Source organism: Chironomus tepperi, unplaced genomic scaffold, assembly GCF_022539635.2.
Source record: "Chironomus tepperi strain 1889 unplaced genomic scaffold, CSIRO-AGI_Ctep_v1 contig_16, whole genome shotgun sequence".
Lineage (NCBI taxonomy): Eukaryota > Metazoa > Arthropoda > Insecta > Diptera > Chironomidae > Chironomus > Chironomus tepperi.
Genome location: NW_027226138.1, coordinates 1,092,842 through 1,107,286, shown reverse-complemented (window position 1 = coordinate 1,107,286; position 14,445 = coordinate 1,092,842). Strand labels below are relative to the sequence as shown.

Here is a 14,445-nt window from a genome sequence, read left to right as displayed (position 1 = left end):
ACAATAACATCAGATAGAGGAAAATCTGTTTGTCGTCTTTATTAGTTCGTACGATAATCGATGAAGCTTGTATCGTTGTATAACTATTTGTGTATTATTTTGTCAACAATTCATTTTCCTGCTCACCTATTTGATTCGACAATTATTGATAATTAGTGACTTTAAAACGATCTGTTGATTCTATAGCTTATTTTCTCAATTTTATTCATTAAACTCTGTTTTTATAAAGCATATTGAGAATTGAAATTTATTGCCGGTGATACAGCATGACATCTGTTTGTATGATTAACAAGCTCACTTTTCTTCATAAATCCTTTACCGCAGTTAGGAACTGTGTAAGTTAAAATGTTTATCAATGTTACATCTCTAATAATTTATTAAATGATGTAAATTACCTGTGCATCTTAAAGGCCTTACTCCTGTATGTGCCCAGACATGCCGCCTTAAATCGGTTTGATGTATAAATGTCGCGGAACATAAATGACAACAATGTGGTCGTTCACCTATATAGTCGCGAAAAATATTTAAATGCGCTAAAAAAACCTGATCTGATAGCAAAAATACTAAGGAAGGTCTACCTGTATGAATTCGTGTGTGAATTTGAAGCTTTTGTTTATCCAAAAAGCCTTTACCGCATATTTCGCAACGGAAATCGCGTTGATTAGTATGTTTCGATTTTATATGACATTTGAGTTCCTATGTAAATTAATTAGCACTAAGCTTTTAAATGCTTGGTCAAATAAATCTAAATGCTTACCCATTTCCCTTTATAAACGACTGAACAATTTTCGTACGGGCAATTAAATGTTGTTTTAAGAACATGCCGTTGCTGAATATGCCATGTACATCCACCTCTAGTTTTAAATTTTCTCGGGCACAAGTCACAGTACCAATAATCATTTGGTGTCATTATCTGATGTGATCGCATATGTGGTTTTAATAGTCCACGATTCCTTAATATTTTTCCGCATACTTCGCATGGAGTTGCCAATTCCGTTATTCGCTTTTCAACATGCATTTTTAAATGCCGTACTCGTATATGACGTATAAGATAGTATTTAATTACAAAATGATCTCCACAATAGTCACATACATATCGATCATTGATATCAACATATTCGTGCTTTACTCTGTGAATTAAATAGAATAAGAATAAAATCATGCGTAAGCTGTTTGCATGAATATGTGAATTAATTATGTAATTACTTCATATGTTTCTGGAGGCTTCCTCGTGTCGTAAAAAACTGCTGACAAATCTCACAATATAGATTATTCTCGTCGTTCTTAATAATATTAAGTTCATTTCTTTTTGACTTAGATTTAGTGATGGATTGTCCATGAACGCGTGTAACATGACGCTTAAGATACGTTTCATGCTTAAATGTTTTACTACAATATTTGCAGTCATAATTATTATTCTCTTCAATGGTACTTATGGGATTATTTAAAGAGCTACGTTCGGCTATTATATCATCTGGTTCGGCATTTCTTCTCGGCCGTTTTCTCTTCACACTCTTCTTTGTATCGTCCGTCTCTTCGTACGATGTAATGTTTACATTCTCAAATGTTGAATAATGATTCCCTAATATTGTATCGATATTGTCAATTAGCTCAAAGCTTGCGTCAGGCTCACACTTAATATCATCTGATTCTTGTTTAATCTCAAGATTCTTTAAATTATTTAAAATTGATGCTTCGTCTATTTTTAAATGTTTCTTCAAATACTCATCATTTGTACGTGCTTTACATCTAAAATTGCTTGCAATTAAGAGTTCATCTAAGCATGTCCTACATATTAAAGCTGGATATCCTTCTGTGCAAAATTCCATAATCTTAATTTGTGTACATAAAAATATTTTCAAGGATATATCCTTTTTCTCGTATATGCTCGCTAATTTTTCACTTTTTTCAACACACAAGCATATCCTGCATCTTCTTTCACAAGATTCCATTGTCATTTAATTTATAAATCGCTGATTAATCACAAAAAATGCAATTAATTATAAATGTTTACCTTTTTAAGTGGGGTAATAACTAAGCGGGGCAATAACTTCGTTTTGCACAACCCTGAAGTCAAAATTTAAATTCAAATTTAAAAAAAGCGGTTTGTAACGGAAAATTTGTTCAAATTGACTTGAATTTGAAAGCATGTCAAAAATATCCTTACTGATCATAACACGTGATTAACACAATGAGATGTCATATAATAAATAATCAACCCATGACATAACCTTAGCGAGATCTATAAAAGTGCAGAAATGCGATACACATCTCTCCGTCATTAAATTAATTCAGTACATAATTCATCATGATCATCATCATCATCAGTTACATTATTATATATTATCAAATGTATTTGTGACTTTTATTAAATGATATGATGATGACAAAATTTGCTTACTTGAAACTTATGTGAAGGAGATATTCCATCAGTCGCATCGTACACATCGTTCAGTGTAGTCGGTTCGGTTGAAGAATTCTGGAATTATCTCATTGTTCCCTACTTAGTGTGATAGTTTAAGATATAAAAATATTGGATACGACTAGGAATCTAAATCATGTACATTCATCAAGACATCAATGATGTACAGCATCAATATTTTCGAAAGCCACAACATGTGTCAAAAAAGGAAGCAATAAGGCTGTTCTTATGGAATCCAAAGAGTCAGGAGATATTCGGAAGGACAGGAACATCATGGGGTAAGTGAATCTCACATAGCAACCTAAAGATCCAGACGATAGGTCAGGAAAAGGCATTTCCTTTTGGAATAAAATTCGCGTAAATTAGTGGATATTAATAGCTGTCATAATTTCGAGGTCATAACTACACTAGATAACCACTAGCAGAGATAATAATAAAATAGCAAGTAGAATTAAGTAATCTTAAATTAAGTGAATGATTTTCTCCACTTTTAAATTACTTCTTCCTATTTAAATGATTTAAATCATCATAAAAACGCTTTTTAGCATTTTTTTTTCTCCATTCATTCATTCTCTGATTGTCACTTTAAATCTTTTTTCGTGGTCAACCTGCCTGCCTACCTATTTTGCATAATTCTAATGAGTTTTTTCATAATTTATCACACTTTTTATGTATCATACGTTAATCTAAGGATGTTAAGCATTTATTTTACAAATGTGGATCAGTGTCTATGCCCTATTAACGATCATGATTACGAAATTTTATTGCTGCTTCTTATTATTTTTGATATTGAGGATGTAATATTATGATTAATATTAATTAAAGTATTTTTTCACTACATTATGAATGAACTGAAGGTTTCTAAACTTGTGTTTGAATTTACTTGAGGCTTGCTATGATTAGAACATTTTGAAAATTTCTTCAAATTTATTTTTATTTTGATATTGAATTTCTAAATTTATTCAAAGTTTTGAATTCTTTGGTCTACATATTGCTGGTGTTTGACAGTCTTTGTTGATGACTTGTCACACTTTTCTTTAGTGTTAATTAGATCATAATGATTTTATTTTTAATGCCGAATTGTATGTACAAGTCTTAATTTTAAAAGTACTTAGATTACTTTGATCGACTTTAATCAAATTCTAATTTTGTTTTAATTTTCAAATTTTTTTGAATTTTTTACCAAAGCAACCTTTGAAAATTTGATTCTTTGGATTCTATAAACAACGAGAAAACTTGATTGAAGCCTATTGAGGTTTAAACTGATTTAAACTTAGATTTGTTTCATTTTAATCCTTGGATTTCAATTTAGTTTAATGATTTTTTTTTTTCGTGTTCAATCTCAATGAAATGTATTAAAGAATCAATAACAACGCAGGTGATTAATCCTTATTTATGCTACACATCTAAAATTGACCTAGCGTCTTAAATTAAATTTGAAAAATATTCAAATTTTCAAAAAACCTAATATGCACAGTAATCATATAGTTATTGACACTGACATCATTTACTGGATTTTATTAGTGAATATCCCGGATAGTTTTAGATGTACATATTATGAATTGAACATAAATGTACATGAGATTGTCTAGAAATTTCTAGTATAATACTAAAGAATTTACATTCTAAGCATATTTGAATTTTTAAATTTCATGAATGGCTTACGTCAGCATGAATCTGTTTTGAAAAAAGAATTGTCAAATTGGGCTGAGTTATTGATTTTTTTAAATTTTATGACTCTGTTAAGTCATACAACTTCTTATTTTAAATAGGTAAAAGTTTTAAAAGACTTAATGACAAGGCTCTTAATGAGTCATGATTATTGATCAAGGATTCTCATATGGAATCGAGTCGACTTTTCCATAGAAAATTCGAGTCGACTTTGAGCTCTGTTTAATGATCTTTTGAAGATTTAAGTATAATGATAAATGAATGAAAGATAGCTTCAGGATAGATCAGTTTTTTTAAAGTAGCAAATGAATAATGTCCTTTATCGAGTCTCAAATCTTTGAATCCTACCCATGTAATCAAAATGCTCTATATTGATATTTCTTAGGGATGTTAATATATTACAATGTAAGGTTATAGATATGGAACATTTTCATTACATGGATGTGATCTCTTTGATTTTTTTTACCTTGCTATAATTGCGAATCAGCGATTCGGATTAGGATTAGAATTGACATTATGCAATTTCTCGTAGATTCTGTTCTTTCTGTGGATATGAAAAAGAATTTTTAATTCCAGCCTGTGACAAACTATGAAAGAATAATTTTGAAATTGTATAAATCTTTATAAACCTTTGCAAAAGTCTGACCGCCCATTCTTCTTTTCTTTATTAGAGGAAATACGAATTGAGCTATTAAAAAAAGCATAACTTTAAATTTAACATTTGAAACTATGCTTTCCTGAAATCCCGGTTCCGGAAGATTTTCGAGATCAAGACGGGACCGGCACCCGGATTTCCCGACATCGAAAATGCATATTTAAGGCTAAGTGACAATTTATTGTTCTTCCAAAATTTTTGTGACATAAACCTAATGATGCCCCCAATTTAGGCGACCTAATGAGTCATGTTCATCCAGAATATCCTTAAATATCTTTCAAAAGTTTAAGAATATTCACCTACTTCCTCAAAATCCAACCTCTAAATGTTTCTAAAAATTTCCATCAGCCGAACACATGGCATGCAGTCATACATAAAACTACACAAATAGTTTAAGCTTCCACATAAAAAGCTTGCCTGTCACAAACAAAATTCATAAAAAGAATAATCGTTAAAAATAATTTTGTTGCTTCTTCTTGCTCCATACATGCCGCGTACCTTCAAAACACGTCATGAATAAGTGAAAGGAAGAAAACCTGTTTCACACACAGAAAAGGACGAATAGTACAAAAAGGATGTAGTTCAACGTACCTTTCTATAAATATGTAAACTGTATTGACTGCGGTAACAGAAGTAGTCAGTTACAAATAAATAGTAAATCGGGCAACACAAAGCAGTTATGGTTTAGTAAGTCAGTCGTTGTGTTGTGTATTGTTTTTCAAGTATTGGTACGATCAAAACGTTGAGTATTGTATAGTCTTCTTCAGTCTTATTCAGTTGCTCTCTTGCGCTTCATAAGATATTACATATTTTTTTTTTATTATATTTTGTTAGATATTTATTTGTGCTAAATTATCGGATAGAAGAACTTTCGCTTCTAGTTCTCGGTTAAGACATAAAGAAAAGGAAAAGACCGAAACCAGTTTGAGAACAGTTAAATCGCGATTATCGATAAAGTCGGGGAACATGATGAATTGCTTATAGTTTAATTTTTTTAATTTTTTGTTGTCGTTAACGTTAAAACCAGTCCGTCCATTGTGGTGTGTTCTAAGAGAGTCTCCACGTTTCACAAATATTAACGCTTGATAAAGTTATAAGGCTACTCATAATCTCTCGTAATCATTAAATGTACAGAAATATTCTCATTTGATAAGCAATTAAGTGAATTATAATAAGCAATAAATTTAGAAAAAAGATGTCGAAAGGAATGACAAACTCGATGGAGATGAATGAGCCATTTTATGTGCGACGACGTCCCGATCCAATACCATTTACTAAATTTCTTTATAATAATGAGAAAGGAACGGTTATGGGACGAACTGGTGTATCATGGGGTAAGTGGATGTTATCAGTCAGTTATTATCCATAAATAAATTCAATTGCAATTCTGCAAGCAGCAGCACAAATACAATTGTACATACATATATCAAATAGCTTCTTACATACAGGTGTGGTATAATTTGTTGTTTACTTCTCCATAATTTCTCGCGGCATCATACATAGCATGTCCAATGACTCACACTTATACATTCAACAAAAATGCTCTTTCGATTGGAAAAATTTAATTAAACTCGACACAAGGGCGGGTCTCTCATTGTTTTGATTCTGATTAAACAGACATACATTCTGTCTATTATTATGGATATACGATATCTATAATCAAGAATGGTTATCATGTCCAAATTGTTATAATCTTCATTGAGATAAATTCCATGCCTATTTGTTTAATGTCGGTGACTCATTGTTCTCATGTGTGTACATTTAATTGTGTTTATAGCTTACTCTCTCACGGGGTCATTGGATATACTTTATATTTTGGAAATTTATTAAAATAATCAAATTTAAAGGAACACATTCTTCTCACTTATAAGACATTTTTTTGATTTGATTCAAGTCACACAATTTTGGCTGAATGCCTTGTTCATCTATTTTAATGTTAAAGTACATTGAAAATAAATAGCTGAGCGAATTTTGCGCCATTTGTAGCATTGAGGGACATTAAATAGAATATATAAATTACCGCTTTTATATCTCTATTTTGTAAGCTACATAATGTCTAAATTCAATGAGATTCTATTGATAAAAATTGATGCAATACAGTGCAAAATATATTTCAATGCTCAATGAGACGTTAAGTACATAAATATCTTGAGGTCATTAAAAACTTTAGTTTCATTTTTTTTTTGTGCATTTTTTTATGTGTCAATGCATTTAATATCATTATTTTCATGTAATCTCTGAAGTAGTCGTCGTTAACGACATCAGATATCCACAGGTTGTCCTTCACTTAATCATAAAATTGCCTTATATCTCTTAAAAGATGTGAATTCATGTACAATATTAATTTTTAAGATTTTCCGTTATAAATTATTTTGAATTTTGTTCAAAGTCGTTCAGTAATGACAGAAACTTCATGCTCGTTCAGTTTGATTCAAAACTACAAAATACGTTAGAAACCTTTAAAACTTTTCATTTTTTAGATTTTCCGTTACAATTTTTTTTAAAATTCTGATCAGCCGTTCAGTAATGACAGAAACTTCATGTTCGTTCAGTTCAATTTGAAGATTCAAAGTTTCAAAATACGTTAAAACCAAATATTTTCGTAAAGTTTCACTTTATTTTATTTCGCATAATTTCCACATTTTATTAGCCTTACCTCGATTAATCAGAAGCACAAAGCTTCTCAAATCAATTTCTGTACTTGAATGTTGATTAATTATTGTTTATAATGTAATTTTTTTTTGCAGCTAAAATTGGAATATTTTACACAGTCTTTTATGGAGTTTTGGCGGCACTTGTTGCTGTATGCATGTGGGTATTTTTGCAAACACTCGATCCTCGCATACCTAAATGGCAACTCCATGAGTCCTTGATCGGCACCAATCCAGGTATGTAATATAATTTGTATTGTATGACTTAATGCTGAATATATTTGTGTTTTATTAAGGTTTGGGATTCCGTCCATTACCTCCAGAGGATAATGTTGAGAGCACATTGATCTGGTATAGAGGCACAAATAAAGAGAATTTTGAAGTATGGACAAATGCCTTGGATGAATTCTTGCTACGTAAGTACCTACTCGAATTTATTATTTCTAAGCTTCGTCTAGCTCATTAAAAATGCTGAAATGTTTTACCTCAAAATTGATGCCAAATTTCTCTACACATACTTTAATTTATTATAGTCGCGTTGTTTTTTTATAAATTTAGATTTTAGCAATTTTCATTCCTTCATAAATGCTAAACTTTACATATTTCAAGAGAAAAAAAAATATTAATTAGATGGCAATCAATGTTCGAAAAAAGCCAATTTGCATTTCTTTTAGTAGTCAAGCCTTATCGTCACGAATCGAAGGCAAAAACAAAAAACGGTCACATATTTAATGTGTATATCGTTGTCGGTTGTAAAGTCTGGCAATAAATTGCATTTTAATGCAACATGACTTATTTTTAGTACTTTACACTTGTCACATCCTCGTGAGGCATAACATTATGTGTATCTAATAAGAATCTTTCTATTGTCAGCTTATAAGACTCCTGGTTCAATTTCTGGTCGAGGTCAAAACATTTACAATTGCGATTACGGACAAGAGCCACCACGTGGACAGGTATGCGATGTTGACATCAAGTCGTGGGCACCATGCGTTCAAGAAAATTTCTACAATTATCACCGAAGTGCACCATGCATTTTCCTCAAGTTGAATAAGATTTTTGGATGGGTACCACATTTTTTCAATGACTCATCTAATTTACCTAGCGGTATGCCAAAAGATTTAAAAGATTTCATTAATACAACTGCCATAAGAGAACCACATACTGTAAGTTATAATTAAACCGTCTGTAATTATCCTCATTAATATCATTCCTATATTTTTATGCTGAATAGTTGAACACCATTTGGGTATCATGTGAAGGTGAAAATCCAGCCGATTTAGAGAATATTGGACCAATCAAGTATTATCCACGTCGGGGATTTCCCGGATTTTATTATCCATATGAGAACTCAGAAGGTTATTTGAGTCCTCTCGTTGCTGTTCATTTTGAACGTCCAGTTCGTAAGTATCATCTTTTTTTGCGCATTTGCTTCTAAAGGGTTGTATTATCTTTATTTAATCTTGTGTCTGTTTGCTGTTTAACTGCTTGAGATTATTTCTGTCAAAAACCTTCGTCAAAAAAATTTTACCGTTATTTTTCAAAAAATTCAAATTTTTTTCGACCTTTTTTTTCAAAAACAAATTAACCGTTAATTTTCAAAACTGATGTTACTCATCTAATGCCTGTAAAATGCGTATTTGACGCTTTCACAGATCAATTTTCAAGTTCAGTTAATACCAGTTATTTATGCAAAAAAGAAGAACACTTAATATTCATAAACTAATTTGCATATTTTTTTATCTTTTAGGTGGAATCATCATCAATGTTGAATGTAAAGCATGGGCAAAGAATATCCATCACGACAGAGCTGATAGAATAGGATCTGTACATTTTGAATTAATGATTGATTAAAGTCATTTAAACACCTTTTCCAAAGCAATCTCATTGAAATTTTTGAAGACAATATTTTCGTGCTAATTTCACTAAAGTGACAATCATTTTAATCCTAGGATTTAAAAAATAATCCTTGGATTTAATTTTTATAAATCGACTATTTTTGTGACAATTTTATTAAGCTATACCGAGGATTATTTGCTGTAGTGAAATTGGCTCTGTTTTCATGACTCAAGAATCTCAAAATAAACAATAAATAATGTTGCAAAAATATGAAAAAAATTACTCAAAAAAAAAATCAAATTGAATCTCAAATTGAGAGATGCACAACATCCACTCATATCAAAAAATCGGAAATTTCGAGCATGAGAGGGGATTGTCTAGTTTTATATAGTTTGTATTAGATATGTTAAAAAAAAGTCAAGAGAATGAAAAAGACAATTGCGATGACAATTTTATGTAATTTTCATATCTTAATCAGTCCATCAATAAAGTCGAAAATTTAATTAGAAACAGATTTGTGACTATTTTATTTCATACTTAAAATATATTTTATTTTCATTCTTAAATTGTTACTAGAGCATACTTCATACTTAATTTATAAATATTTCTTTCCAAGAAAATTATAATTAATTCTAAAATAAAAAGCTTAAATTAATAAAAAATATTCTGCGTCATGAGATTGATTCATAGCTTGTCCTTAATTTGTTACTGATGTATTTCCTAAAGCTCTCATAAGCTGATAACATTCCTTCAATTTCTTTTTATCTCCAAAACGTTCGTTAAGTCTTACAGCTTCCTCTAACAATCCAGTTCTCTCACCAGGCAAGCCAAAACATGCTTGTGGTAAATGCTTCACTGCCAATGTCAATGCTGAAGCTTTAAGTTTCGAATCACCTTCAAAGTGTCGGTCTTTTGATCCACAAATGATGCTTTGCTTATTATTTCTCTGACGCAAGCTTCTATCCAATAGAAATTGTGTTTTAATTGTATTTGCACCAGACATAAATCGTAAAACTGCTTCATACAAGAAAATGCGCGATTGTGCATTCTGCGAGGGAAGTAAAAAAAGAAAAAAATTTTTTTTTTAAGTATATGCATTATTTTTTGCATTCAAATAGACTTACAGGTATTTCAGCAGTAAGGCAACGTAGCAAATTGAGGTCATCTTGAAATTTCGACATAATTGTCGAGTCAACAGGAACGAAGCTATAATAATCGTCACTGTCAAAGTTTCCATATTCAAGCTCCCAAAGTGATAAGCGAGTTTCCATTATCCAGTCAATAGCAAGTAATTCAGCATACTAGAAAAAATATGTTTAGCTTTATAATCATTTATATTCTAAATAAAATTTTAATTATTTATTGATGTCCAGCTGCGATGATTGTACACTCCAAAATGGTTGCACTGCAGAAGTATTGCACAATATTTAATAAATCACATGCAATGCAACTACAATGCACCAATTTAAAGTGCTCTACACATAACTCCATAAGCATAATTCACTAAATCCTAGAAAAATTTTAACTTACCAAGAATTTTCCTCTTAATGGTCCTTTTCTTGGTTTTGTCGTAAGAGCTTCCTTCAAATAATGACTTGCTGCATTACAATCGCGATAAATCTGCTTGATGTCAACTGGCATTGATTGTTGCCTGTAAAAAATATTAATTAATTATTAACGACTTTTGAAAATTCAAATAAAAATGAACGGAACTGAAATGAACTCAATGATTTACTGAATAAATTCTAGTTCAGAATTTTCAAAAAAAAAGTTCGTTATTCTTACATTAATCCTTTTCGAGCATTATAGGCGCCAAATAATGCTTTTGGTAAGTTGCTTTCAACTTCAGAGAAGTCAGAAGGCCATTTTTCGATAGTTGCATAAAACTTTTCAGCAGTTGAATCCTCTCCAAGTAGCCAGTTTGCGGCAACACTCAATATGCTTGCCCACCAAACTGCCAATTTATCTTCACTTCCGATTTGCTGTCCATCTCTCAATGATATTTTATCATCAAATTGAATTGGCTTATCAGCAGCCATACTATGCAAAACCAGCTTTGTGTAACTAAGTACGTCACTAATTTGTGTGCCTTTAATGAATCTATCATTTTCATTTTCAGTTCCTTCGTCAGCAGAGGAGCTTGGACTTGCTTCAGATGTTTCAGACGATTGCTTGACTTCCTTCTTATTGCGGTTTTTAACTGTAGATTCCTTAGATACTTCATTCTTGTTACGAGTTCCAGATCCGACCAAGCAATGAATAGCTTTTTCCAACAAATGTTCACGATATTCTTTCAATGCATATGCTAATGGATCTGCTTTATTCCCCAATTTACTGAATATCGTATTGTTCGATGATTGGCTTTCATATCGGAATCGATGATTGATCAAAAATTTGTATCCATACATGGTGAATGCCCATTGATATTTAGTTGGTATATGACTGCATTTTAAGCTTGCTTGTTTTGCCTTGCTCAAATAATAGCGACATAAAAATTGCAATATTTTTGGATAGCTTCGTTTAATGCGCAAAGCAGCAACAAGATAAATTTCAAGCAATAATTCAGGTTCCATTAAGTTTCCAGCAGCTTCAGCCATATTTATAGCATAAAGTGATAACATAACTCCATTTGAATCTTTCATATTTGACGACAAATTCAACTGATTGAGACGATGGAAAACTAATGATAATTCCTTTGCTGAACTTAATGCTTCACTTCGTTTCGCTTCCGATTTGAATAATCCTCCATTGCGACGTGAAAGGAAACGACCAATCCATAAATTATGTAAAATCATTCGCATAAATTGCCATGTTGTTGTCGAGAATCTTTCGAGTCGAGTTGTTGGCAACGAAAGTCCGTAACTTTGAAGACATCTAATCAATTCCGCATATGATTCACTCGCATTTCCCTAATAAAATAACGGTAAAAAATTATTTGATAAATACGGGTTCAAAAATATTTGAATTAAATTTTATAGTAAATACTGAGAATTATAGCAAATCATTACTTACTCTTTCAAACTCCAAATCAGACTGTTTCTTATGCTTCCAGTACTTATTGATCTCATTAGATTGATGCTTCAAAACTGGATCTCCATAAACGAGCATTTTAATTAGACAACCAAGAATAAATATAATGTTAAACGCCCAAATAAGAAACATTGATGAAATATTTTGAATTGATGCCGTAATATCGTCTTCAGCTCCCAAAATTGTTCTACGTCCACTTGAATCCATGCTGTTTGATGATTTTTCATAATTTCCAACCTTGATCAAATTCGATAAAGGATTTACGATGAATACAGCAAGCATAAACATACATAAAGTAAGTCTTGAGTGTGATGTCATTCCGCGAACGGATGTAATAATGTCACTTCCTTCATCAGACTCATCCTTCATTTCGTCAAATGGTGATGAAGGCATAGAAGAGTCGGAATGTGTCGGAGATAATGAAGGATTACTTTCGTCACTTCTCGGGGGTGTCATAGCATTAGCATTTTGCTGAGTAATGAGTAGATCTTTAAGGCCGTGCTTACTTTCAGTCATGATATTCTTTAGGTACATATTTTCTTGTTTCAGCTTATTATTTTGATTTTGCAAGTAACGTATGTGATCAATTGCTTTTCTTAAAATCGCTGATTTATGCAATTTTGCATCAACTCCAACGACCATATTTTTCAATTCCACAATGCATGAATTAATGGATGTTCTGTAGCGTCTTTCAATGGCATTATGAGCAGATCTTTTAACTTCTTTAACTTTTGGTTGTGGACTTGTACCAATAGAAAATTTCGTCTCGTTATCGAGTACTAAAGGAACTGTCGTTAAAATCGCATTTGGTGCATTGACAAGCTGAATATTTTGTCCATCATTTGCTGTCGTATACATTACTGTTGGATTTGCTTGTAAAATGACAGGCTGTTTATCTCCAGATGTTTGTATAAGTTGCATGACAGGAAGTGTTGTAGGTGCTGGTTGAATAGATGGAACAGTTTTAGGCTTTTGAGCTTGTACGCTCGTTGTAATTATAGTCTGATTTGATGGAGCAATAGTCTTTAAACTATAAAAGTTTGAATTCTGAAGAATTATTGGTGATGTCGTGATTATATTTGATCGATTTTGAACCAATGCAGTTAGTGTTGTTGTATTGGGCTGAATTTTCTGAACATTTTGTTTCACTTGAACGTTAGGCGCTTCTCTCTTAATAGTCTGTGATGTTGCTGGCTTAATCGGTTGATATTGTGACACTTTTGGAGTTTGAATCCGAGTTATCTGCTGTGGAATTATAACCGGCTCAATTGCTTCATGCTTTCTTCTTTTAGTTTCACGAGGAGAATTAATCATTTCATCAGCCGCCGAGAAACTTGAATTACTGGCTGACGAAATATCTGACACCTGACTATTATTATTGTTGTTGTTATTACTTTCATCCCAACTTAATTGACTCAGAAAATTTTCATCCATTATATTCAGAAGTTTTTCCTCATTCAACGCATCTGTAGAGAGAGTTCTTGTAAGTTATAGTTATAATTAATTAATAAAAAATAATACTTACAGATCTCGTTGAGATCTAGGTTGTCTGGAATGTCTAAATCCATTTGTTGCTGAAAATTGTCCCAATCCTCCATCTCTTTGGGTTAATTTCACCAACTTTACTCTTTTTGCAGTTACTGAAAAAAATCGACCAATCGTGAACGAGAGAGGAATCGTCTGATGTGAAGCGCTCAATAAATTACGTCACATTTCATTATTTTCCATAAAAATCAATAAGAAATCACTTATTTCACAATTTATTTATGACTAACAGTAATGTTATCAATTATTCTCGTGAGAAAAGTGATGAACATTAAGAGAAAATAAATTAAAGATAGAGAAAAATAATGAAATTTTGTATACGACGCAATTTTTAAAGACACCCCAAATGATTCAAAAGAATAATAAGAAATTTATACTTACAAAGTGACGTTTAATTGATGTAACTTGATGAAATTCCGTACTTAAGACACTAAAACAGTTGATTAGATTCACTTAAATCATGGTCCTGGAAGCTTTTCCCAAGTTAATTAATTTTTTAATTTCACTTTGTGTTCACTGTAAGTTTTCAACAACAATTTATTTTAATCGACAACGAGTTGTTTCTCCCCTTAAAATGAATTCAAATTTATTTCTATCGTTATTTTCTATCTTTTTTTTGTGTCTATTTTGGT

General features: G+C 31.4%; 3 protein-coding genes across 4 annotated transcripts; 1 reads left to right on the top strand and 2 right to left on the bottom strand.

Annotated features, from left to right (window-relative positions):
* Positions 1 to 174: 174 nt before the first annotated feature.
* Positions 175 to 2,030, bottom strand: LOC139092826 (zinc finger protein 81-like). The gene is made up of 5 exons (XM_070643365.1): positions 1,207 to 2,030; positions 758 to 1,130; positions 579 to 696; positions 396 to 503; positions 175 to 331 (listed from the first exon to the last, which is right to left on the bottom strand). Exons 1-5 carry the CDS (start codon positions 1,956 to 1,958, stop codon positions 222 to 224), a joined length of 1,461 nt encoding a protein of 486 aa, XP_070499466.1. The 5' UTR covers positions 1,959 to 2,030; the 3' UTR covers positions 175 to 221.
* A 397-nt stretch (positions 2,031 to 2,427) lies between these two features.
* Positions 2,428 to 9,752, top strand: nrv2 (nervana 2). Of its 2 annotated transcripts, none has more exons than XM_070644108.1 (6): positions 2,428 to 2,700; positions 7,496 to 7,636; positions 7,696 to 7,815; positions 8,273 to 8,565; positions 8,634 to 8,802; positions 9,150 to 9,752. In XM_070644108.1, the coding sequence occupies exons 1-6, from the start codon at positions 2,559 to 2,561 to the stop codon at positions 9,251 to 9,253; spliced, it is 969 nt and encodes a 322-aa protein (XP_070500209.1). In that variant the 5' UTR covers positions 2,428 to 2,558; the 3' UTR covers positions 9,254 to 9,752. The 2 variants fall into 2 exon arrangements, with proteins under 2 accessions (XP_070500209.1, XP_070500218.1); XM_070644117.1 differs by lacking the exon at positions 2,428 to 2,700 and adding an exon at positions 5,527 to 6,082.
* Positions 9,753 to 9,760: 8 nt separating this feature from the next.
* On the bottom strand, positions 9,761 to 14,368 carry SREBP (Sterol regulatory element binding protein). Its single transcript, XM_070644095.1, has 7 exons — positions 14,195 to 14,368; positions 13,794 to 13,908; positions 12,251 to 13,734; positions 11,024 to 12,147; positions 10,769 to 10,889; positions 10,363 to 10,539; positions 9,761 to 10,286 (listed from the first exon to the last, which is right to left on the bottom strand). Exons 2-7 carry the CDS (start codon positions 13,864 to 13,866, stop codon positions 9,936 to 9,938), a joined length of 3,330 nt encoding a protein of 1,109 aa, XP_070500196.1. The 5' UTR covers positions 13,867 to 13,908; positions 14,195 to 14,368; the 3' UTR covers positions 9,761 to 9,935.
* Between the last annotated feature and the right edge of the window lie 77 nt (positions 14,369 to 14,445).